Below are 25,993 nucleotides of genomic sequence, written 5' to 3' on the forward strand. Positions count from 1 at the left end.
GCACTGTGTGTATATACTGTGCAGACCTCCTGCAATATACGCTGTATAGAAACACTAATACACGTGCACTGTGTGTATATACTGTGCAGACCTACTGCAATATACACTGTATAGAAACACTAATACACGTGCACTGTGTGTATATACTGCGCAGACCTACTGCAATATACACTGTATAGAAACACTAATACACGTGCACTGTGTGTATATACTGTGCAGACCTACTGCAATATACACTGTATAGGAACACTAATACACGTGCACTGTGTGTATATACTGTGCAGACCTCCTGCAATATACACTGTATAGGAACACTAATACACGTGCACTGTGTGTATATACTGTGCAGACCTCCTGCAATATACGCTGTATAGAAACACTAATACACGTGCACTGTGTGTATATACTGCGCAGACCTCCTGCAATATACACTGTATAGAAGCACTAATACACGTGCACTGTGTGTATATACTGCGCAGACCTCCTGCAATATACACTGTATAGAAACACTAATACACGTGCACTGTGTGTATATACTGTGCAGACCTCCTGCAATATACACTGTATAGGAACACTAATACACGTGCACTGTGTGTATATACTGTGCAGACCTACTGGAATATACACTGTATAGGAACACTAATACACGTGCACTGTGTGTATATACTGCGCAGACCTCCTGCAATATACACTGTATAGAAACACTAATACACGTGCACTGTGTGTATATACTGTGCAGACCTACTGGAATATACACTGTATAGGAACACTAATACACGTGCACTGTGTGTATATACTGTGCAGACCTACTGCAATATACACTGCATAGAAGCACTAATACACGTGCACTGTGTGTATATACTGTGCAGACCTCCTGCAATATACACGGTATAGAAACACTAATACACATGCACTGTGTGTATATACTGCGCAGACCTCCTGCAATATACACTGTATAGGAACACTAATACACGTGCACTGTGTGTATATACTGTGCAGACCTACTGCAATATATACTGTATAGGAACACCAATACACATGCACTGTGTGTATATACTGTGCAGACCTCCTGCAATATACACTGTATAGAAACACTAATACACGTGCACTGTGTGTATATACTGCGCAGACCTACTGCAATATACACTGTATAGGAACACTAATACACATGCACTGTGTGTATATACTGCGCAGACCTCCTGCAATATACACTGTATAGGAACACTAATACACGTGCACTGTGTGTATATACTGTGCAGACCTACTGCAATATACACTGTATAGAAACACCAATACACGTGCACTGTGTGTATATACTATGCAGACCTACTGGAATATACACTGTATAGGAACACCAATACACGTGCATTGTGTGTATATACTGTGCAGACCTCCTGCAATATACACTGTATAGAAACACTAATACACGTGCACTGTGTGTATATACTGTGCAGACCTCCTGCAATATACACTGTATAGGAACACTAATACACGTGCACTGTGTGTATATACTGTGCAGACCTCCTGCAATATACACTGTATAGAAACACCAATACACGTGCACTGTGTGTATATACTGTGCAGACCTACTGCAATATACACTGTATAGAAACACCAATACACGTGCACTGTGTGTATATACTGTGCAGACCTCCTGCAATATACACTGTATAGAAACACCAATACACGTGCACTGTGTGTATATACTGTGCAGACCTACTGCAATATACACTGTATAGAAACACCAATACACGTGCACTGTGTGTATATACTGTGCAGACCTACTGCAATATACACTGTATAGAAACACTAATACACGTGCACTGTGTGTATATACTGTGCAGACCTACTGCAATATACACTGTATAGAAACACTAATACACGTGCACTGTGTGTATATACTGTGCAGACCTCCTGCAATATACACTGTATAGAAACACTAATACACGTGCACTGTGTGTATATACTGTGCAGACCTCCTGCAATATACACTGTATAGAAACATAGAAACAACAATGTACTGTATGGAATCACCGGCACTAATACACATACTGTATAGTCACATGAAGCATTATGTACACTATATACATACTCACTGCACACATAATAGAGACACGGTAATGTAGTATGTATCTATTTTTTCACATACTGTCGATATGTGTGTGTATATATATATATATATGCATACATATACACACACACACACACACACACACACACAGATATTTATATATATATAGATATATATATAGATATATATATATATATATATATATATATATATATATATATATATATATATATATATATATATATATATATATATATATAGATATATATATATATGAGATATACACATACATATTTATTCAGGTGTAGTGTGTGAATGCACACAAATTCCCCCTGTATACATATCATCCACTCAATTTGTAACCATGTGAGCGTACGTATACATGATTTGGACCTTCCTCATTATATATATATAATGAGGAGGGTCCAAATCATGTATACGTACGCTCACATGGTTACAAATTGAGTGGATGATATGTATACAGGGGGAATTTGTGTGCATTCACACACTACACCTGAATAAATATGTATGTGTCTCTCTCTCTCTATCTATATCTATACACTCACACAAACTCCATATAAAGATATACAAGGATGTACACATGTTTAATACATAGTGTGTGTATGTATCCCCGAATATATTATTTTTCTTTTTTTTTTTCTTGTCGCACATTGTGTGGACATATAGGTATATATGTGTGTGTATATATGTATATATATATATATCAGGGAATGGGTGATGGTACAATAGGTGAGGACAGAGCTGGTTGCACAGTGGTCTACTGGACTGAGGGTTATTGTAGGTTGTAGGCTTGTTGGAAGAGGTGGGTCTTGAGGTTCCTCTTGAAGCTTTCCACGGTAGTGGAGAGTCTGATGTGCTGAGGTAGAGCATTCCAGAGTATGGGGGATGCACGGGAGAAATCTTGTACGCGATTGTGGGAGGAGGAGATAAGAGAGGAGCAGAGAAGGAGATCTTGTGAGGATCTGAGGTTGCGTGCGGGTAGGTACCGGGAGACTAGGTCACAGATGTAAGGAGGAGACCGGTTGTGGATGGCTTTGTATGTCATGGTTAATGTTTTCAACTGGAGTCGTTGGGCGATGGGAAGCCAGTGAAGGGATTGGCAGAGTGGCGAGTCTGGGGAATAGCAGGGGGAGAGGTGGATTAAGCAGGCCGCAGAGTTTAGGATAGATTGGAGGGGTGCAAGAGTGTTGGAAGGGAGGCCAGAGAGCAGGAGGTTGCAGTAGTCGAGGCGGGGGATGATGAGGGCATGCACTAATGTTTTTGCAGATTCTTGATTAAGGAAAGCACGGATCCGGGAGATATTTTTGAGTTGTAGTCTGCATGAGGTGAAGAGGGCTTGGATGTGTGGCTTGAAGGATAGAGCAGAGTCGAGGGTCACTCCAAGGCAACGAGCTTGTGAGACTGGGGAGAGTGAGCAACCATCGAGTTTGATGGAAAGGCTTGTTGGAGGGGATGAGTGAAGAGGAGGAAAGGCAATGAACTCTGTTTTGTCCATGTTAAGCTTTAGGAATCGTGCAGAGAAGAAGGATGAAATAGCAGACAGACATTGTGGGATTCTGGTTAGTAGAGAGGTAATGTCAGGTCCAGAGAGGTAGATCTGTGTGTCATCGGCATAGAGATGATACTGAAAGCCGTGGGACTCTATGAGCTGTCCCAGGCCGAAGGTGTAGATGGAGAACAGCAGGGGTCCAAGAACTGAGCCTTGGGGAACACCGACAGACAAGGGGCGAGATGAGGAAGTGGTGTGAGAGTGGGAGACGCTGAAAGTTCGGTCGGTTAGGTATGAGGAGATCCAAGAGAGGGCCAGGTCTGTGATGCCCAGAGATGAGAGAATCTGTAGTAGGAGGGAATGGTCTACTGTGTCGAAGGCAGAGGACAGGTCCAGGAGGAGGAGGACAGAGTAGTGTCGCTTGGCTTTGGCGGTTAGTAGATCATTGGTGACTTTGGTTAGGGCAGTTTCTGTAGAATGATGTGGTCGGAAGCCAGATTGAAGCTGGTCAAAGAGGGAGCAGGAGGAGAGGTATGAGGACAATTCAAGATGGACATGCTGTTCCAGTAGTTTTGAGGCGTAGGGGAGAAGGGATATGGGCGATAGTTTGACGCAGAGGATGGGTCAAGGGAGGGCTTTTTGAGGATGGGTGTGATTGAGGCATGTTTAAAGCATGAAGGGAATACACCAGTTGTTAGTGATAGGTTGCAGAGATGGGTTAGGGCTGGGATGAGGACTGCGGTGATGTTGGGGATGAGGTGCGATGGGAGCGGGTCCAGTGGACAGGTGGTTAGATGTGTTCTTGAGAGTAGAGTGGAGAGATTGTTTTCTTCAATATACCTTCAAAAGCCTGTCTGAGCTCCCAACCTACACCCATAGACATTAATATGGAATCGATCCCTCTGTAGATATAACAGCTCTGCTCTTGGAAGGATTTCTACAATATTTTGGAGTTGTTTGTAGGAATTTTCACCCCTTCATCAAGAAGAGCATTTGTGAGTGACACTGATGTTGGGGGAAGACTGGCTCTTATAATTTCTTTACTTGGGTGGGGCTGAGGTCCGGGCTCTGTCATCTTCTCCCCCTCCATGTCTGTATGGAGCTTGTGCACTGGGCACAGTCATGGGGAACAGAGAAGGGTCTTCCACAAACTGTTCCCACAAAGCTGGAAGGTACAATTATCCACAATGTCTGGTATTGAAGGATTAAGATTTCTCATCAGTTGAGATAAGGGTTCAAGACTGACCCCTGATAACAGCCCGGAGCATAATCCTTCTCCATCATACTGTACAGCGGGCACAGTGCAGTCAGGGGTGACCTCCTCCATTCACCAAACCCAGACTCCTCCATCAGACACAGATAGAACAGCAAGATCGGTCACTGTGCAGAACACGTCTCCTCTAGAGTCCAGCTGTGGCACCTTTACATCGCTGCATCCAACACGGCATTGTGCTTGGTGATGTACGGCTCGGCATTGTGCTTGGTGATGTACGGCTCGGCATTGTGCTTGGTGATGTACGGCTCGGCATTGGGCTTGGTGATGTACGGCTCGGCATTGGGCTTGGTGATGTACGGCTCGGCATTGGGCTTGGTGATGTACGGCTCGGCATTGGGCTTGGTGATGTACGGCTCGGCATTGGGCTTGGTGATGTACGGCTCGGCATTGGGCTTGGTGATGTACGGCTCGGCATTGGGCTTGGTGATGTACGGCTCGGCATTGGGCTTGGTGATGTACGGCTCGGCATTGGGCTTGGTGATGTACGGCTCGGCATTGGGCTTGGTGATGTACGGCTCGGCATTGGGCTTGGTGATGTACGGCTCGGCATTGGGCTTGGTGATGTACGGCTCGGCATTGGGCTTGGTGATGTACGGCTCGGCATTGGGCTTGGTGATGTACGGCTCGGCATTGGGCTTGGTGATGTACGGCTCGGCATTGGGCTTGGTGATGTACGGCTCGGCATTGGGCTTGGTGATGTACGGCTCGGCATTGGGCTTGGTGATGTACGGCTCGGCATTGGGCTTGGTGATGTACGGCTCGGCATTGGGCTTGGGGATGCACGGCTCGGCATTGGGCTTGGGGATGCACGGCTCGGCATTGGGCTTGGGGATGCACGGCTCGGCATTGGGCTTGGGGATGCACGGCTCGGCATTGGGCTTGGGGATGCACGGCTCGGCATTGGGCTTGGGGATGCACGGCTCGGCATTGGGCTTGGGGATGCACGGCTCGGCATTGGGCTTGGGGATGCACGGCTCGGCATTGGGCTTGGGGATGCACGGCTCGGCATTGGGCTTGGGGATGCACGGCTCGGCATTGGGCTTGGGGATGCACGGCTCGGCATTGGGCTTGGGGATGCACGGCTCGGCATTGGGCTTGGGGATGCACGGCTCGGCATTGGGCTTGGGGATGCACGGCTCGGCATTGGGCTTGGGGATGCACGGCTCGGCATTGGGCTTGGGGATGCACGGCTCGGCATTGGGCTTGGGGATGCACGGCTCGGCATTGGGCTTGGGGATGCACGGCTCGGCATTGGGCTTGGGGATGCACGGCTCGGCATTGGGCTTGGGGATGCACGGCTCGGCATTGGGCTTGGGGATGCACGGCTCGGCATTGGGCTTGGGGATGCACGGCTCGGCATTGGGCTTGGGGATGCACGGCTCGGCATTGGGCTTGGGGATGCACGGCTCGGCATTGGGCTTGATGTACGGCTCGGCATTGTGCTTGGTGATGTACGGCTCGGCGATTTACGGCTGCTGCAGCTGTTCGGCCATGAAGCTCCCGGCGGGGCAGTTCTTGTGCTGATGTTACCAGAGGAGGTCTGGGCTCTGGAGTTATGGGGTCGGTAGAGCGGTGGTGACTATTCTGCTCCTCAGCACCCCCACTCTGTAATGTTTTGGGGTGTTCACAGTGCATGTAAAGAAAGTCTACACATCCTTGTAAAAATGGCAGGTTCTTTTCTTGTATAAAATTATACCAAGATGAATCACTTCAGCATTTTTCCACCATTAATGTCACCCATAATCTGTACTATTCAGCAGAAAAACTGAAATCTCTTTGGATGAGGGAAATAAAGGAACTAAAATGATTGCATAACTCTGCACACCCTTGAACTAATACTTTGAAGTCCCCTGTGAAGTTGTGACAGCATTCAGAATTTTTGGGTTGGCTTATCACAGTACATCTAGATTTGTTGATCTTTGCCCCCTCTGCGTCTGTCAGGTAACGCGGGCCTCTGTGTACAGCACCATCTTTACGTCCCCCTCAGATTGTCCCTTGGATTCAGGTCTGGGTCCTGGCTGGGCCGATCTACAATCTTGATCGTCTTCTGGCGAATCCGTTTTTTTGATTTTTGAGGTCGCTTGGGGTTATTGTCGTGCTGGAAGGTGAAATTCCAATTCTTTAGCTTTTTAGCAGAGGCTTGATGGTTTTGTTGCAAATGTGATTTGCCACCATTCAGAATTCCCTCCACATTGACAAAAGTTCCAGGTGTTGAAAACCGTCCCCAAAGCGCGATGCTGCCCCCACAATGCCTCACTGTGGTGATGGTGATCATGTGGGGATGTGCTGGTTCTTAATCTCTGTGGGTTATGGCCAATAATGTTCCACCTTGTTCTCATCGGACATAACACGTTATAGTCAGGCGTTTAGTTTGATGGAGGTTTTAGCAAAGCTTATTCCGGCTTGTATGATTTTCTTTGTAAGAAAAGGCTTCCGTCTTGCCCCCGACCCACAGGCCAGACATATGGAGAATACAGGAGATTGTTGTCACATGCAGGGCACAACTAGGACTGCCCAGAAATTCCTGCAGCCCGTTTAATAATGCTGTATGCCTCCAGACATATGGAGAATAGATTATTGTTACATATAGGACACAACCAGGACTGCCCAGAAATTCCTGCAGCTCCTTTAAAAATACTGTAGGCCTCTTGGCAGCCCCGAACCAATTTCCTGCATGTTTCCATCACTTTTTACTTGTCCCAAACTGAAGCCGTTTCTTGATGACGTCCTCACAGTGGTCCTGATTTATATTTAAGGGTACCGTCACACTTTAGCGACGCTCCAGCGATCTGACCTGGTCAGGATCGCTGGTGCGTCGTTACATGGTCGCTGGTGAGCTGTCAAACAGGCAGATCTAACCAGCGACCAGTGACCAGCCCCCAGCCACCAGTGACGCGTGGAAGCATGCTGCGCTTGGTAACTAAGGTAAATATCGGGTAACCAAGCGCTTGGTTACCCGATATTTACCTTGGTTACCAGCGCACACCGCTTAGCGCCGGCTCCCTGCACTCCTAGCCAGAGTACACATTGGGTTAATAAGCAAACTGCTTTGCTTATTTACCCGATGTGTACTCTGGCTACTTGTGCAGGGAGCCGGCACTGGCAGCCTGAGAGCGGCGTACGCTAGTAACCAAGGTAAATATTGGGTAACCAAGCAAAGCACTTCGCTTGATTACCCGATTTTTACCTTGGTTACAGCTTACCGCAGGCTGCCAGACGCCGGCTCCCTGCTCCCTGCACATTCAGATCGTTGCTTTCTCGTTGTCAAACACAGCGATGTGTGCTTCACAGCGGGAGAGCAACGTCAAAAAAATGAACCAGCACTGTGTGTAACGAGCAGCGATCTCACAGCAGGGGCCAGATCGCTGCTCAGTGTCACACAGCGAGATCGCTAATGAGGTCACTCCTGCGTCATAAAAACCGTGACTCAGCAGCGATCTCGCTATGTGAGAAGTCCCCCTTACACCTTGGGAATATTTGTCCCCTTCTCCAGACCTGATAACTTTCAACAATGAGATCCCTTTGCTGTGTTGTAAGCTGTTTACTGACCTTGGTTTTTGCTATATAATTCAACTAAGAAAATGTCAGGAAAATCCTCCTAGAACAGCAACACTTTTTATGGGATTAGTTAGAATCCCTTTAAGGGATGTGTCACTTATTGGGCTGCTTTGTGCAGTTTGCATAGAATCCCTGTTTTCTCTGATGTAGATGTAGCAGAGCTGTGTATAACCCCACCCATACCCCTGATTAGCATGTTCCTGTGTATACTGTGACTGGTCAGAAAGCTGCCAATCAGTCTTGGGGACGGGGTTACACAGATTACCCTGACTTGTCTGCACTGAGATGATAGGCCTGCAGTGATAATCTCCTGCTGATAAAACACTGATTGTATTGAAACTACAGAAAGCAGTTCAGCAAGTGACACATCCCTCTAATCAGGCTCTCAGGCCCTACATCATCCCAATCTCTGATTAAATAGCAAAAACCTGCTGACAGATTCCCTTTAATCTGTTTGCCCCGGCCATCGCTGACTTTTCAGGATGAAGTGGCTGATGACCCCTTTTGTGGCTCCAGTTCTCAGTTGAGCTGTGGTGCCTCCTGACGTGCCCACCCCGACCTATAATTGTCCATTGCGGTTGCCGTGCTGCATATTCCCAAATTAATGGAAACTCCCTATGGCAATGAGAGCGGAGCCTGTGTAGATTTTACAGGAGAAGAGTTACTGTGAACTTTACAATAGGGAGAGTCCAAACTGGAGCCACAAATTCCCGGGAGTACAACCTCCTCCACGCAGGGCATGTATATAATGTATACATTCAGTTTCTGCTGATGCCAGTCCTTTTGTCCTGGTGAAAATAAAATGTATATTTACACTTAACCCTCGCTGTGCTATGAATTATTGATGGAGATGTTGTTTCCTGATTTGTCGGCTTTCTGGGCAGCAGACGACGAGCACTTCATAGTATCAATAATTCATTATCGCCATTCATTTACCACCAGCGCTGGTGACATCTCAGCCCAGTCCTGTAGCTTTTTTTCTTTTTTTTTTTTTTTTTTGCTTCTAGTTTGCATTTGATTGTTGTGTTCACCACCTAATATCCGGTTTGTGGACGACGTCACCTCCCCCGCCATCTGGTCTAGTATTGGATCTGGAGTCTGAATTTTCTAGTTTTTAGAACCTCTACAACTTGCTGTATTAATAGAATGATAAATGTCTGAAAATCAAGAAGTGTGACGAGGGGGGCTATTTTTGCCCTTCTACGTCCCTGACTGGGGGACGAATGGGTGCAATTACTCTGCAATGTAGCAGCGGCATAGGGCGATCATTGGCCGCACAATCTGCGCTGGAGCTAAAGTGCAGCTTAAGGCTATGTGCGCACTAGAGCTTTTTACCCGCGGATTTACCCGCGGATTTGCCGCGGAAATTTCTTGAGAAATGTCTGCAATCTTTGTGCAGACATTTCCCAGCAAATTCTATGGTAAAAAAAAATAGCTGTGCGCACTGGTGCGGATTTTTCTCAAGAAATTTCCTTGAGAAGAATTTCTCGAGAAACTTTCTTGAGAAAATGAACATGTCCATTATTTCCGCAGGTACCCTGCGGATTTCGGCAGTACAGCCTGCAAAAATCCGCAGGGAACCACCCGCGGGAAAATCGCGGCTAATCCGCGGCAATTCCGCGTCAAATCCGCATGCGGATTTGGTGCGGATTTTTTCCGGAGGTCCGGAAATCTTTCACTCCCAGAGGTTTCTCAAGAAATTTTTCTTGAGAAACTTCACATTTCTAGTGCGCACATAGCCTAAAGGATCACCCGCCGTGCTGCAGAGCTGAAATCCCCAGCATTCCCCGATTTTCACACTGTGCTCTGACCCGATAAAGGAAAACTGTCCCTTTCTGATATACAAGCATGCAATGTACAATGTAATCAGTAACACAAAAAAATGCACCTGCAGCCCAGTATAATGCCGTGTAATTACACAATGGCATTCTCTTGTGTGATCTTTGTTTTTGATTTTTATCTATTTTTTTTTATAGCTCAAATCTTCTGCTGCGCTGTGCACGGGTTGCATTTCCGGCCTGTATGTGAATGACCGAACCTTTTACCTGGAATGGCAGCTGAAGTGATGACACTTTATATCTGTCACGCTTATGAGCGGTCTTATACGACTGTACATATTCCCTGTTTATTGTTCGGGCTCTGTATTATGGTTTTAGTCATCAATTGGGTATTTTTCACACTGTTAATCTGGATTTGCCAACCATCCGGAAATTCCAGGACAGTCCGTAAAAATAAGGCACTTACCGTACTTTGCGGTGTCCCTAAAAAAAAAAAAAAATTTGAAGGCATCCATGATTTTTTTTTTTTTTTTGAAGCTGAAGAAGCTATTACAGATTATTGACCAGAAGTATCAGCATTTTACAGTCTACAGTGAATTCCGCTCATTTCTCCATATCAGAATTATGATTTATTATTGTTTTCCAATCTGTCCGTAAAAAATATTGTCCGTGATTTTTTGATAAGCCTTCCAGAAAAAGTTAAGTTGGTGACCTCACCCTGCTGTTAATAAATGAATTCTTGCTGATTTTCTAATAGGAAGAGGGGTCTACACAGACTTCATGCACAGGGTCTGTATTGTCTTGGTACATTGATGGAAGATAGCATCTGCAGATAGCGAGATGATGGACCAGCGTTGTCCAGGACTTTGATGCTGAGAATAAGGCTAAGGCCACACGGGCATTTAGCATCCGATGCAAGAGCATCAGATGCAATATGCTAATGACTCCCACTCTGCTGCGAGCGTGAGCCGAGTGTCATTATACTGTAATGCGATCAGATCACAGCTGCGGAGGAGAAGGGACTAATCTCCATTGTCAGCTGATGCGAATATCGCACTGCACTACAGAGTAATACAAGTGCAGTGCGATGTTTCTCTTGCACCCATAGATTTGTATGAGTATGGCTGCAAGTAACAACAGATTGGATTCCACTCGCAGAATGCTGTGATTATTAGGGCTGAGAAAAAAAAAGATCAGATGGGTTCGGCCCCATAGAGCCACAGGGGTCCGAGTGGAATGCAATTTTTTTTTTTTTTTATGGAATCCCACTTGCTCAGTGTTACTCGCTGTGTTTCCTAGCCCTAAAAGGGTCACTAATTTGTGCAGCGCTGCGGCCTCTTGTTTTTTTTCCAGGATGGCTACACCTGTCCCTGTTCACTTCAGTAGAGCCACATTGTTATTACCCATGTAGTGTCGCCTGACCATTCACTGCATCCACACAAAAAACAACTCAGGGAAGCCGCAGGTATAAGTCAAGGGTGAAATCTGGTGACGAGTTTTCTCTAGGGGGTTTGTCCTATACTCAATATTTGTCTTGCACCCTGAGCAAAAATGGTAAATGTATGATATCCATGATAGCCAGGGGTCTCACAGCCGAACCCATTTCAGTGGTGTGACAGATGACAGAGCACATAGAAAATGAGGGGAGTAATGGAGAGCAAACACATTCTTTAAGTTAGAACATTTTTTTTTTTTTTTTTATAAATCATGCAGGGAAATGTTTTACCTCACAAAAAGAATAATTTGTGATCCTGTGCAGTCCTGTCTGTAAACTCTTTTAACCCTAGAACGCGCAAGCAATTCAATCTACCATAGAAAACAAATGACCTAGCAGGCCTGCGAGGCCCCAGGTATGCGTTCTAGGGTTAAGTCCTCCCTGATCCAGGAGATGTGGTATGATCAGGCCATGTCTTTGTATGGTCAGACACGGCCATTACACAGTACATAACAGGGGCACAAATATAACATTATCTCCGCACAGGACATTTTCAGCGCCCAGCGTCTGTCCCTGCCTTCGAACATTTGATCAGGATGTGAGCGCAGCGCTGACTTCCTGCTCCAATGTCCGAATTCGGGCAGAAGGAATCCGGCGCCGATTGGTGTCATAACAAGGTCACGTGGGCCCTGGAAACATGGATTTAGACATCGCTGGAACTGCACCGGCACCAGAGGGGAGTATAAGCTTATTCTTAAGGGTGCGAACAAGGGCAATGAGAAGGGGTAGTCAAAGTAGTGGACAGCCCCTTTAAAAACACAAGGTGCGGGCAGTCACATATAGATTTCATCTGTTTGTGTAAATCACTATACTGCAATTGTTTTAATGGAAAAGTCGGGTAGTATCCATAAACTGCCCAGACATTGGGAAACTATTCTAATTCTTGCATCCCCGCCTCTCCTTCATGAACTTTGGGGGTCTCACCGCATCCCCTGTGCCCCCATTTCACTTATTCGGTGATCACCAATGCTTCATTCATTGCCTCTGAGTCTGACGGAGATGGCTGAGTACATAGGATATGACCAGCACTACATGGTGGACCCCGGATTGTGTGATTTGCAGGGGTCCCAGCGATCATACATTGTCTGTCCAGTGAATAATCCCTGTAATATGTGAACTGCACATCACAATGTATAAAGCCCCTTCATCTGCTGGGGGCCGAGTGCATCAAAAGCAGAGACCGGTGTGGTCCAGACGCTGGCCCGTCCGCACCTTCCCTGTAGACATGTAATACATTTTGCTTGCATGCCTGATTTCTTTACTCATAAAATGAAGCACGTCTCCAGTCACCATCTGAGCCGTAAAATCAGCTGTCACAGATTTAGGTGATATAATAATATTTTATATGTTCTCCGCAGGCATTGACCAATCTGTCCTGAAAGAGCTCCCCCCTGAACTGGTGGCAGAAATCGAGTCCTCCATGCCAATCTGCGAGCGTGTGAAAATGAATAAACGGAAGCGGAGCACGGTCAACGAGAAGCCCAAGTACGCCGAGATCAGCTCCGATGAGGACAACGGGAGCGAAGAAGATTTTGAACGTAAGGGGTTAACTTGATCGTCATTTAACCTTTTTTTTTTTTTTCCTAGAATGTTTATCAATAGACTTTCTATATTAATACTACATTTCTCCTTCAGCTTCTAAAAAACGAAACAAAAGGGATAAGACCGATCACGAGTGGAAGATGGAAGAAAGGGAGCGGCGAAGTTCAGGGGATCACAGGCGGAGTGGGAACGACAACAGGCGGAGCAGCCGGTACCGTGATCGCAGCCCCGAAGACTCGGAAATGGAGGATTCTCCACCACCAAGCCTCAGTGAAGGCAAGGCTGCAGAGCGGACTGCTCCGATGCAGGAGATGTTACGACTTTGCACCCCTGTCCCCCCTCTTGCTACAATATCCCTTCTATTAGGCTGCTTTCACACATCCGGTTTTTGCTGTCAGGCACAATCCGGTGAAAAAACTGATGTGACGGAACTGGCGAGAAAACTGATCCGTCGCATCATTTTTTTCCATGCGTTCCTTCCATTTTTTGTGGATCTGTTGTGATACTGAGCATGCTCAGTTAAAAATACCGGATCTGTCGTATTCCGTCGTATGCCGGATGACGACAGATCCGGTGCCCATAGGCTTCCATTATACAACATGCCGGATCCGGCATGGTCCGGTTTTTTCTCGGAGACAAAAAATGTTGCATGCTGCGTCCTTTTGGGAGCCGGACGAAGAAATTTCGCCGCATTCAACACAAGTTCATCCGGCACAATCCGGCGCTAATACAAGTCGATGGCAAATGAAATGGATCCGGCGCCGGACTGTGCCTGACTGCAAAAGCCCAGATGTGTGAAAGCAGCCTTACTTGCAATATGCCACAATGTTTGCCTCTATGACATAGTGGACGGTAGTGTTCATCATCTACATTTATTTTTTTTAGTTGCTCGAAGGATGAAGAAGAAAGAACGTCAGAAGAAAAGGAAAGCCTACGAGCCCAAGCTGACGCCGGAAGGTGAGACATAATTTCGTATAATTTATTGCAAATACTTAAAAAATAAAAAAAAATGTAAAAAAAAAATAATATATATATATATATATATAGATATAGATAGATATATGTATAATTATATTTTTTTTTTTTCCTCCCTGTATTAATTTTGCAAATAAATAACCCCTTCTTTTATTTCTTTGCAGAGATGATGGACTCGTCCACATTTAAGAGGTTTTCAGCAGCAGTAGAAACTATATTGGAAAATTTAGAAGATATGGATTTTAGCAGTTTTGGTAATACTTCAAATTAATAGAGAGATTTGGCGGAGATTTAATATCCAAAATGTCACAAACCTCAGCTCAGACAAGTGTTTTTGGGCTGTGGGCCGTTGCCAATTTAAATAATGTAGATATTTTTCTCTGTTTTATACCATTGGGACTTAAACACGATCCCATTACCTTACTAGCAGCTACATTTTTTATTATTATTATTATTATTTTTCACGTGAGCATCAGTGACTTTCATTTAAATATTTTTTTTTTATATTTCTTTAATTTTATGAAATATTTTGTAATCTTGAAAAATGCACGAAAAACCTGTCTAAAGAGACTTTTTTTTTTTTTATTTTTTATTTCCGCTTTCTCTCTCTAGGTGATGATGAAGAGATCCCTGCTGACCTTCTGTTAGGTAAACACCAACTGAACGAGCTCGGCAGCGAGTCGGCAAAAATAAAAGCAATGGGCATCATGAATAAAGTAAGAAGGTGTTTTCACATGTGTATACACGGTCATTTTGGCCTGACTTGGTATGATGTTACAATTCTGTTTTCTTTTCACTATAGATTTCTTCTGAAAAAATGGTGAAGTTACTGGGGATTCTGGAGAAGAATATCCAGGATGGCTCCAAGCTTTCCACCATGCTGAATCATGTAAGTGGCCATTTTACCTGCCCTTTGTGGTCAAACATTAATGATCTAGTCTAAGGCTAAGCCCTCAATGTTAGGCCTGACTATCCTCCTGTACTACACGGGTGCACAATCTTAATTTCAATGTGTTTTCCTCTTTAGAACAATGATGAGGATGAGGAAAAGCTATGGCGAGATCTGATCATGGAGCGAGTCACCAAATCTGCTGACGCCTGTCTGACCGCCATCAACATCATGACATCCCCCAGTATGCCGAAGGCCGTTTACATCGAGGACGTCATCGAGCGTGTTCTTCAGTACACTAAATTTCATTTACAAAACACGCTCTATCCGCAGTACGATCCTGTCTATAGGGTCGATCCCCACGGAGGTGAGGCGGCGATTTATTATGTGTGACATGTTTTGAATTTTTGACGCAGTAGTGTTGTATTTGTATAATGCATTTTTTATGTAATGTTTGGGGGTTGTTTTTTTTTTTTTTTTTTTTACCTTTTTGTATATGCAATATGGGATTTTTTTTACTCCAATTTTTTTATATATTTTTTTTATTTGAGAAAATTAGTTTTAGTTAAGATTTTATTTTTCTTCGGCGCTCCATTGGGAGACCCAGACGATTGGGTGTATAGTACTGCCTCCGGAGGCCACACAAAGCATTACACTAAAAAGTGTAAGGCCCCTCCCCTTCTGGCTATACACCCCCAGTGGGATTACTGGCTCACCAGTTTTCTGCTTTGTGCGAAGGAGGTCAGACATCCACGCATAGCTCCACTGTTTAGTCAGCAGCAGCTGCTGACTATGTCGGATGGAAGAAAAGAGGGCCCATACTAGGGCCCCCAGCATGCTCCCTTCTCACCCCACTTTATGTCGGCGGTGTTTGTTAAGGTTGAGGTACCCATTGTGGGTACGGAGGCTGGAGCCCACATGCTGTTTTCCTTCCCCATCCCCCTGAGGGGCTCTGAGGAAGTGGGATCTTACCGGCCCCCAAGCCCTGAGGCCGGGCTCCATCCACAGACCCATGGAACCTGCTGGATACGGAGCTGGGTACCGTTCAGGGACAAGGCCCTGCGACATTCAGGTACTCTGTGTCTCAAACAGGCCGCGCACATTCCAGACTTGCTGGGTGTGCTAGTGCGCCGGGGACAGTAGCGCTGCGCGCTGGGGTTACAGTCACTACAGTTTTTCTGAGTGACTTTATGTGTTGGGGACTGCCGCGCCGGCCGCCCCTGGAGCGGCGGCGCGGCTGCGACTTGTAGTGCGCCGGGGACTTAGCGCCGACCGTGCTTTTACGACGGCGTCGCTTATAAATTTAGTCCCCGGCTTCTGCGGCCTAGCTCCGCTTCGTTCCCGCCCCCACCCTGTCAATCAGGGCAAGGGAGAGACGCTGTACGATTAATCAGCGCCGAGGGCTGGAGTCTTATTTACATGCTCCAGCCCTCTCACTGAGCACAGTGGGACGCAGGTTTCCCGCTCTTTGTCTGCACACGCCATGGGCCCGCCCCTCTCCATAGGACGCCGGCAGCCATTCCTACATGCAGTCTGGCTGGAGAACGGACACAGGCTCTGGGAGACCCAGACAAGGGATTTCTGGCGACCACACACCCGCGTTAAGCGGGCGGTAAGCAGCACTTTAGTGCTGGCCCCACTAGTGCCACAGTGTTATTTTGGTGTACCTTTTTTTCTCTATACCATATATATATGTATATATATATTGCACTGTAAGGTCGCTTCTTGGCTGTATGCCCTATCTTGCTCTGAGGAGACGACAACATGTCATCCGCAAAACGCAAGGGTGCCAAGACACAGGCTGTAAGCGCTGCTTGTGCCGCTTGTGGGGCTGATCTACCGGCAGGTTACAATGACCCCCATTGTGTGCAATGTTCGGTCCCTGTGCCACTTCGTCAGCCGGAGTCTATGGTGGTAGTGGCCCAGGCAGAGTCGCCGGTGAACCCTGTCCCGGTGACGGGGACAGAGTTTGCAGTTTTTGCTGACAAGATGTCTGTCACTATGACAAAGATCCTAGAGACCTTGCAGGCCAGGCCAGTTACTCAGACCATGGACACTGCTGCGGCAACGTTCCCCGGTCCCCCTCAGTTGGAGTTAATCCGTGCTTCAGGGGGGTCCCAGGCATCTCAGCCTGACGGCTCTGATTCAGATGACAGTCCCAGGCAGCCTAAGCGTGCTCGCTGGGAGAGACCCTCCACGTCATCACGCGGATCAGGGTCTCAGCGAGAAGAGTCTCTACATGATGAGACAGAGGAGGGTGATCAGGAGTCTAATCCTGAAACCGCTCTCAATCTGGATACTCCTGATGGTGACGCCATGGTAAATGACCTTATAGCGGCCATCAATAGTCTATTGGAAATTTCTCCCCCTGCCCCTTCTGCAGAGGAGGCAGCTGCACAGCAGGAGAAGTTCCATTTCAGGTATCCCAAGCGTAAACTGAGTACTTTTCTGGACCACGCTGACTTCAGAGAATCAGTCCAGAAACACCATGCTTACCCAGACAAGCGTTTCTCCAAACGTCTTAAGGATACAGGGGAATGGTCCCTTCACCCGGACGTGTTTCAGGAAATCTGCCGCCGCTGGGGGGTGCCGGACGTCGACCTAATGGCGTCTCGGCACAACAACAAGGTTCCGACCTTCATAGCGCGGTCTCGCGATCAAAGAGCTCTGGCGGCAGACGCCTTAGTGCAAGATTGGTCGCAGTTCCGGCTCCCTTATGTGTTTCCACCTCTGGCACTCTTGCCCAGAGTGTTACGCAAGATCAGATCCGATTGCGGCCGCGTCATACTCGTCGCCCCAGACTGGCCGAGGAGGTCGTGGTACCCGGATCTGTGGCATCTCACGGTCGGCCAACCGTGGGCACTACCAGACCGTCCAGACTTACTGTCCCAAGGGCCGTTTTTCCATCGGAATTCTGCGGCCCTGAACCTGACTGTGTGGCCATTGAGTCCTGGATCCTAGCGTCTTCAGGATTACCCCAAGGGGTCGTGGCCACCATGAGACAGGCTAGGAAGTCCACTTCTGCTAAGATCTACCACAGAACGTGGAAGATTTTCTTATCCTGGTGCTCTGCACAAGGAGTATCCCCCTGGCCATTCGCGTTACCTGTCGTTCTTTCCTTCCTGCAATCTGGGTTGGAAAAGGGCTTGTCGCTAGGCTCCCTTAAAGGGCAAGTCTCGGCACTATCCGTGTTTTTTCAGAAGCGTATAGCACGACTTTCTCAGGTGCGCACGTTCCTGCAGGGGGTTTGTCATATCGTACCTCCGTACAGGCGGCCGTTAGATCCGTGGGATCTAAACAAGGTCCTTGTTGCTCTCCAGAAGCCGCCCTTCGAGCCTCTGAGGGATGTGTCACTTTCTCGACTCTCACAGAAAGTGGCCTTTCTGGTAGTGGTCACGTCTCTTCGGAGAGTGTCTGAACTAGCAGCGCTGTCTTCCAAAGCTCCTTTCCTGGTGTTCCACCAGGACAAGGTAGTGCTGCGCCCCATTCAGGAGTTTCTCCCTAAGGTGGTATCCTCTTTTCATCTTAATCAGGATATCTCCTTGCCTTCCTTTTATCCGCATGCAGTTCATCGGTATGAAAAGGATTTACATTTGTTGGATCTGGTGAGAGCACTCAGAATCTACATTTCCCGCACGGCGCCCCTGCGCCGCTCGGATGCACTCTTTGTCCTTGTCGCTGGTAAGCGCAAAGGGTCGCAGGCTTCCAAAGCCACCCTGGCTCGATGGATCAAAGAACCAATTCTTGAAGCCTACCGTTCTGCTGGGCTTCCGGTTCCATCAGGGCTGAAGGCCCATTCTACCAGAGCCGTGGGTGCGTCCTGGGCATTACGACACCAGGCTACGGCTCAACAGGTGTGCCAGGCAGCTACCTGGTCGAGTCTGCACACTTTCACCAAACATTATCAGGTGCATACCTATGCTTCGGCGGACGCCAGCCTAGGTAGAAGAGTCCTGCAGGCGGCAGTTGCCTCCCCGTAGGGGAGGGCTGTCTTTGCAGCTCTAACATGAGGTATTTCTTTACCCACCCAGGGACAGCTTTTGGACGTCCCAATCGTCTGGGTCTCCCAATGGAGCGCCGAAGAAGAAGGGAATTTTGTTACTTACCGTAAATTCCTTTTCTTCTAGCTCCTATTGGGAGACCCAGCACCCGCCCTGTTGTCCTTCGGGATTTTTGGTTGTTTTTCGGGTCCACATGTTGTTCATGTTCAATGGTTTTCAGTTCTCCGATGTTACTTCGGAGTGAATTTGTTTAAACCAGTTATTGGCTTTCCTCCTTCTTGCTTTTGCACTAAAACTGGTGAGCCAGTAATCCCACTGGGGGTGTATAGCCAGAAGGGGAGGGGCCTTACACTTTTTAGTGTAATGCTTTGTGTGGCCTCCGGAGGCAGTACTATACACCCAATCGTCTGGGTCTCCCAATAGGAGCTAGAAGAAAAGGAATTTACGGTAAGTAACAAAATTCCCTTCTTTTCTGGTTTCTTACAATGAATGTTCCTTTTCAGGGGGACTAATGAGCTCAAAAGCCAAACGTGCAAAATGTTCAACGCACAAGCAGAGGGTGATCGTTATGCTGTACAATAAAGTGTGCGACATTGTGGCCAGTCTGTCCGAGCTCCTAGAGATCCAGCTGCTGACGGACACCACCATCCTGCAGGTAACCGGCCTGTGACTGTGATGTCCTCCTCTTTATATAAAAGGACCTGCATATTGCCTGTATGTCACGTCATTGCATTATTTATTTACTTATGTTAATCTCTCGACAGGTGTCGTCAATGGGGATTACGCCTTTCTTTGTGGAGAACGTCAGCGAGCTGCAGCTGTGTGCCATCAAGCTGGTCACTGCGGTAAGAAGCTGTGAGAGTTTTGGCTCCCCTTAACCTAAAGGACCATGATGGCTTTTAGCTAAGAAGTTTGAGCATGGCATGGCACCCTCATTTTCTTTAACGTTCCTTTGGGAGACCCAGACCATGGGTGTTTAGCTTCTGCCTCCGGAGGACACACAAAGTACTACGCTTAAAAGTGTAGCTCCTCCCTCTGAGCTTATACACCCCCTGGTAGCCAGTCCTAGCCAGTTTATTGCTTTGTGTCAGGAGGCATACATCCACACATGCATTCTCATCTGATTTGTTTGACTTTTGGAAAGAGTTTGAAGAAAAGCGGGTCCATGTCTGGACTCCCGGCATGTCCCTTCTCACCCCACTGTGTCGGTGGTGTTTAGGTTGATTTACAAGGCTGCAGCCTACATGCCGTGCTCCTTCACCATTCCTTCTGGGCTCTGGCTTGAAGTGGGAGCCAGCACGGTCTCCATGCCTGGCAGGAGTCCGGTCTCCATCCACAGCCCCTTGAGGATTCTGTTGGACCGGAGCACTCATCCCCAGGGACATGACCCTGCGTCTCAGCAGCTAAGTACCTGAGACGTTTATGTTGGGGGTCCCGGTTCTTTATTGTAAGGGGAGAGTATGCTGTATGTGATTGTTTTAACTTTTCCGGCGGGTTCTCTAGCTTTTGACTGAGAACCGCGCCGATGGTGCCTGCTTGTCGGCCTCGCCGCTTAAATTTAGGCCCTGGCTTCGCCGGAGGCCTCGTTTCATTTTCCTGCCCTCGCATGTCACTCATGCAGAGGGACAGGTTCGGCTCCTCCCGGCGGCCATTCTACACAGGGGAGGGACACTCCCCACTGCTGGGGCGTCCCTCCTTCCCTGCAGGTCTCTATAGCCCTCCAGTTCCCGCTCTTTTATAGGAACGCCCTCTTCTCAGGCAGAGTTCACTCTGCTCTGGGACATCCTGCATTCTGCATCTCTGCTGAGGTGCTGCGCACTGGGGGACTGGGCTTCGGGATCTGGAGGGCACACAACACCGCGCTCAGCGGTCTGGTAAGCCACAGCCGGTCTCCGGTTATGGACCTCTGTATATTCTCCCTGGGGTTAATTCTCTGCAAAGCCCCCACTCCAGCAGCATGTCTCACACAAGGAGCAAGGCTCCAAAGCTTTATTCTGCATGCACTGCATGTAAGCTCCTGCTGCCTGAGCCGAGCATTTATCCACACTGTGATGGTTGCTCTAACTTGGCGGTGCCACAGCCTGGAGTCTCACCCCCAGTGGTCGCTCAGGCTGTTGCTGCACCTGTGATTGAACCCCCGGCCTGGGTAGAGTCCTTTTCTAGGTCCATATCCCAGTCATTTGCTGAGTCCATGGGGCTTTTGTCCAGGACTTTGATGAATATGCATCAGCCCCCCTCACAGGGTGCCTCTAATACTCTTGACAGAGGACTCCTATCCTCTGACCTCCGTCCATCGGAGCTCACGGAGGATTCATCATCTGATCCCAGACCCCGTCCTTCCAAGAGAAGGCGCAGGGTTTCCTCGCCCTCCCCATCCCACGGCTCTGTCTCAAGAGCTGACTCTCAAGATGAGGAGGATGCCCTCACTGGGGGCTCGGAGGCTATGTATCCCATCGATTTCTCTGAGGGTGACTCAGATCTTAGTGATTTGATTGCTTCTATTAATTCTGTGCTGGATCTCAATCCGCCAGTGTCAGAGGAGCAACTCTCTTTGGCAGAAAAACATCAGTTTACCTCGCCTAAGAGAGTGAAGAGTGTGTTCTTTAACCACTCCAGTTTTCAGACCGCTGTGACCAAACCCAGGGCCTGCCCTGACAAACGCTTTCCAAAGCGTGGTTCTGATGACCGGTTTCCATTTCCACCTGAGGTGGTCAAGGAGTGGTCTCACTCCCCAAAGGTAGACCCTCCGGTGTCTAGGCTATCAGCCCGGACCGTTGTCGGTGGCTGACGGCACCTCACTTAAGGATTCCACTGACCGTCAGATTGACCTTCTGGCCAAATCTGTGTACGAAGCTGCGGGGGCCGCGTTTTCCCCGACTTTTGCAGCAGTGTGGGCTCTCAAAGCCATCTCTGCTTCTCTAGAGGAGATGCATTCCCTCACCATGGAATCTATGCCTGAGATGGTTACCTTAACTGCTCAGGCTTCAGCCTTTTCATCTTATGCCATGTCTGCCATGCTGGAGGCTGCTCACCGCACTGCGGTGGCTTCAGCTAATTCTCTGTTATCCGCAGGATTTTGTGGCTTCGAGAGTGGAAGGCAGATTCTTCTTCCAAGAAGTTTCTTGCTGGGCTCCCTTTTGCTTGTTCACGGCTGTTTGGTGAACAGCTGGATGAAATCATTAAAGAAGCTACTGGCGGGAAGAGTACTTCCATGCCACAAACCAAGACCAGGAAACCCGCCCAGGGTAGGAATCAATCGAGGTTTCGTTCCTTTCGTTCCTCCAACTGGTCATCCTCTAAGCCTTCCGCCTCATCCGCTAACTCAGCCAAGGATCAGAAATCCAACTGGCGCCCAAACGCGCGTCCGCAGAAGACCGCAGGAGGTTCTGCCACTAAGGCAGCTTCCTCATGACTCTCTGCCCGCTCCAGCCACGTCCTTAGTCGGTGGCAGGCTCTCCCACTTTGGCGACGCTTGGTTGAAGCAAGTCTCCGATCAGTGGGTGAGAGACATCATATCTCACGGCTACAGGATAGAATTCTCTTCCAGCCCTCTAAACAGATTTTTCTTCAGCGCTCTATTGGGAGACCCAGACGATTGGGGTATAGCTACTGCCCTCCGGAGGCCACACAAAGCACTACACTAAAAAGTGCAAGGCCCCTCCCCTTCTGGCTATACACCCCCCGTGGTATCACGGGTTCTCCAGTTTTAGCTTTGTGTGCGAAGGAGGTCAGACATTCCATGCATAGCTCCACAGATTTTAGTCAGCAGTAGCTGCTGACTATTTCGGATGGAAGAAAAGAGGACACATATAGTGTCCCCAGCATGCTCCCTTCTCACCCCTGGATGGTGTTGTAAGGTTGAGGTACCTATTGCTGGTACAGGGCTGGAGCCTGACATGCTGTTTTCCTTCCACATCCCCTGGTAGGGCTCTGTGGAAGTGGGATCCTGCCGGCCTCTCAGCTCTGACGCCGGGCTCCATCCACAGACCCATTAGAACCTGATGGAGACGGAGCAGGAGTACGATCAGGGACAGGCCCTGCATCATACAGGTACTCTGTGTCCCCGGCAGGCACAGACACACTCCGGGCTGGCTGGGTGTTGTAGTGCGCCGGGGACCGCAACGTTGGAGCTAGTGTCCCTACAGATTACTGGGGGATTGTTTGTGTATGGGAACGCAGCGCCGACCCCCTCTGGACCGGGCGGCGCTGCTGTGACTTGTGGTGCGCCGGGGATCCGCCGTCCGCGCTTTTACGGCGGCGGCGGTTATAAATTGAGTCCCCGGCTTTTTGGGCCTAGGACGCCGGCAGCTCCGATTCGTTCCCGCCCCCACCCTGTCATTCAGGGTAGGGGAGAGACGCTGTTCGCTAGCAGCGACGAGGGCTGGAGCCTGATTTACATGCTCCAGCCCTCACACTAGGCACAGAGGGAAGCAGGCTTCCCGCTCTTAGCCAGGAACGCCCAGGGCCCGCCCCCCTTCTCTCTCAGGACGCCGGCAGCCATTACATGCAGTCTGGCTGGAGGAAGGACGCAAGGCTCTGGGAGACCTGGACTAGGGGCTATCTGGCGACCACACACCCGCTTTTTAAGCGGGCGGTAAGCGATTTTTCTGTGCTGGTCCCTCTAGTGCCTCACGGTGTATTGGTGTACTGTGTAGGATATAGAGATATTGTATTTCTTGCACTGTGAGGTCGCTTCTGGCTGCATCTCCCAGATCCCTCTGTGGAAGCAACAACATGCCATCCTCAAAACGCAAGGCTGCCAAGGCTAGGGCTGTGTATACTGCGTGTGCTGCATGTGGGGCTAATCTACCAGCAGGCTCCGATGACCCCCATTGTGTGCAATGCTCCGACCCGGTGCTGCTTCGCCGGCCGGAGTCAGGAGAGGTAGTGACCCAGGCTGAGACGCCTGTAAGTCCTGCCCCGGTGACAGGGACAGACTTTGCAGTTTTTGCTGATAATATGTCTGTCTCTATGGCAAAAATACTTGAAACCTTGCAATCTATGCATGGGGCTCAGTCTTTGGGCACGGCGAGGCCTCTGTCCTCAGGTCCCCCTCACTTGGAATTAATCCAGCCCACAGGGGGGTCCCCGGCTTCACAGGCCGAGGATTATGACTCAGATGATAGCCCCAGCCACCCTAAGCGAGCTCGCTGGGAAAGACCCTCGACGTCATCACACTGCTCAGGGTCTCAGCGCAATCAGTCTCCCTGTGATGTGTCTGATGAGAGTGATCAGGAATCCATTCCTGGAACCCCTCTCAACCTGGATACCCCTGATGGGGATGCCATGGTAAACGACCTTATCTCAGCCATCAGCTGACTTCAGAGAATCAATCCAGAAGCACGACGCTCACCCAGAAAGGCGTTTCTCTAAACGATCTAAAGATACGCGTTTCCCTTTCCCCCCTGAGGTGGTCAAGCGCTGGACACAGTGTCCAAAGGTAGACCCCCCGATTTCCAAACTCGCAGCTAGGTCCATAGTTGCAGTGGAGGATGGCGCTTCACTTAAAGATGCCAATGACAGACAGATGGACCTTTGGTTAAAATCTGTCTATGAAGCTATCGGCGCGTCGTTTGCTCCGGCATTCGCAGCCGTATGGGCACTCCAGGCTATTTCAGCTGGCTTAGCAAAAGTGGATGCTATCATACATCCAGCAGTGCCGCAAGTGGCGCACCTTACCACGCAGATGTCGGCGTTTGCGTCTTACGCTATCAATGCGGTCCTAGAATCTACCAGTCGCACCTCAATGGCGTCCGCCAATTCGGTAGTTTTGCGCAGAGCCTTGTGGTTAAAGGACTGGAAAGCAGATGCTGGTTCCAAAAAATGTTTAACCAGTTTGCCTTTATCTAGAGATAGACTGTTTGGCGAGCCATTGGCTGATATCATTAAGCAGTCTAAGGGTAAAGACTCCTCTTTACCACAACCCAGAACAACCAAACCTCAGCAGAAAAAGTGGCAGCAGAGGTTTCAGTCCTTTCGAGGTTCGGGCAAGACACCATTTACCTCGTCCAAAGGGACTCAGAGGACGCAAATAAACTCAGATTCGTGGCGGGCTCACACGCGCCCCAAGAAAGCAAATGGAGGTACCGCTTCCAAAGCGGCTACCTCATGACTTCCAGCCCCCTCCCTCCGCATCGCCGGTCGGGGGCAGGCTCTCCCGCTTTTCCGGCATTTGGATGTCACAGGTCAAAGACCGGTGGGTGACGGACATTTTGTCTCGCGGGTACAGAATCGAGTTCAATTCTCGTCCTCCAGCTCGGTTCTTCAGAACCTCCCCACATCCAGACCGAGCAGATGCTCTGCTGCAGGCGGTGGGCTCCCTAAGAGCGGAAGGAGTGGTGATCCCAGTCCCTCCTCAGGAACAAGGGCAAGGGTTTTACTCCAATCTCTTTGTGGTTCCAAAAAAGGACGGCTCGTTCCGTCCTGTTCTGGACCTAAAACGGCTCAACAAACATGTGCACGCCAGGAAGTTCCGGATGGAAACCCTGCGTTCTGTCATTGCCTCAATGTCCAGAGGAGACTTCCTTGCCTCAATAGACATCAAAGATGCTTATCTCCACGTGCCAATTGCTACAGAACATCAACGTTTTCTACGTTTTGTGATATGAGACGACCATTTTCAGTTCGTAGCTCTGCCATTTGGTCTGGCAACAGCCCCACGGGTCTTCACCAAGGTCATGGCGGCGGTGGTAGCAGTCTTGCACTCTCAGGGACACTCGGTGATCCCTTACCTAGACGATTTATTGGTCAAAGCTCCCTCTCAAGAGGCATGTCAGCACAGCCTGAATGCTACGCTGGAGACCCTACAGTCTTTCGGATGGATCATCAACTTTCCAAAGTCGATCCTATCACCGACTCAATCACTAACGTATCTTGGCATGGAGTTTCATACTCTAGC

At 48.7% G+C, this 25,993-nt stretch overlaps 1 protein-coding gene across 3 annotated transcripts in view; it reads left to right on the forward strand.

Annotated features, from left to right (window-relative positions):
* The window catches only part of NIPBL (NIPBL cohesin loading factor), a 400,749-nt gene that overhangs the window by 181,860 nt on the left and 192,896 nt on the right, over positions 1 to 25,993 (forward strand). For all 3 annotated transcript variants that reach the window (XM_075328597.1, XM_075328583.1, XM_075328589.1), the window contains exons 11-19: positions 13,047 to 13,226; positions 13,324 to 13,506; positions 14,116 to 14,187; positions 14,370 to 14,459; positions 14,818 to 14,921; positions 15,008 to 15,094; positions 15,233 to 15,461; positions 19,599 to 19,750; positions 19,860 to 19,940. In XM_075328597.1, the coding sequence (XP_075184712.1) occupies positions 13,047 to 13,226; positions 13,324 to 13,506; positions 14,116 to 14,187; positions 14,370 to 14,459; positions 14,818 to 14,921; positions 15,008 to 15,094; positions 15,233 to 15,461; positions 19,599 to 19,750; positions 19,860 to 19,940 (1,178 nt within the window). The remainder of the gene's footprint in view (positions 1 to 13,046; positions 13,227 to 13,323; positions 13,507 to 14,115; positions 14,188 to 14,369; positions 14,460 to 14,817; positions 14,922 to 15,007; positions 15,095 to 15,232; positions 15,462 to 19,598; positions 19,751 to 19,859; positions 19,941 to 25,993) is intronic.

This window comes from Anomaloglossus baeobatrachus, chromosome 1, assembly GCF_048569485.1.
Source record: "Anomaloglossus baeobatrachus isolate aAnoBae1 chromosome 1, aAnoBae1.hap1, whole genome shotgun sequence".
NCBI classification, from domain to species: Eukaryota; Metazoa; Chordata; class Amphibia; order Anura; family Aromobatidae; genus Anomaloglossus; species Anomaloglossus baeobatrachus.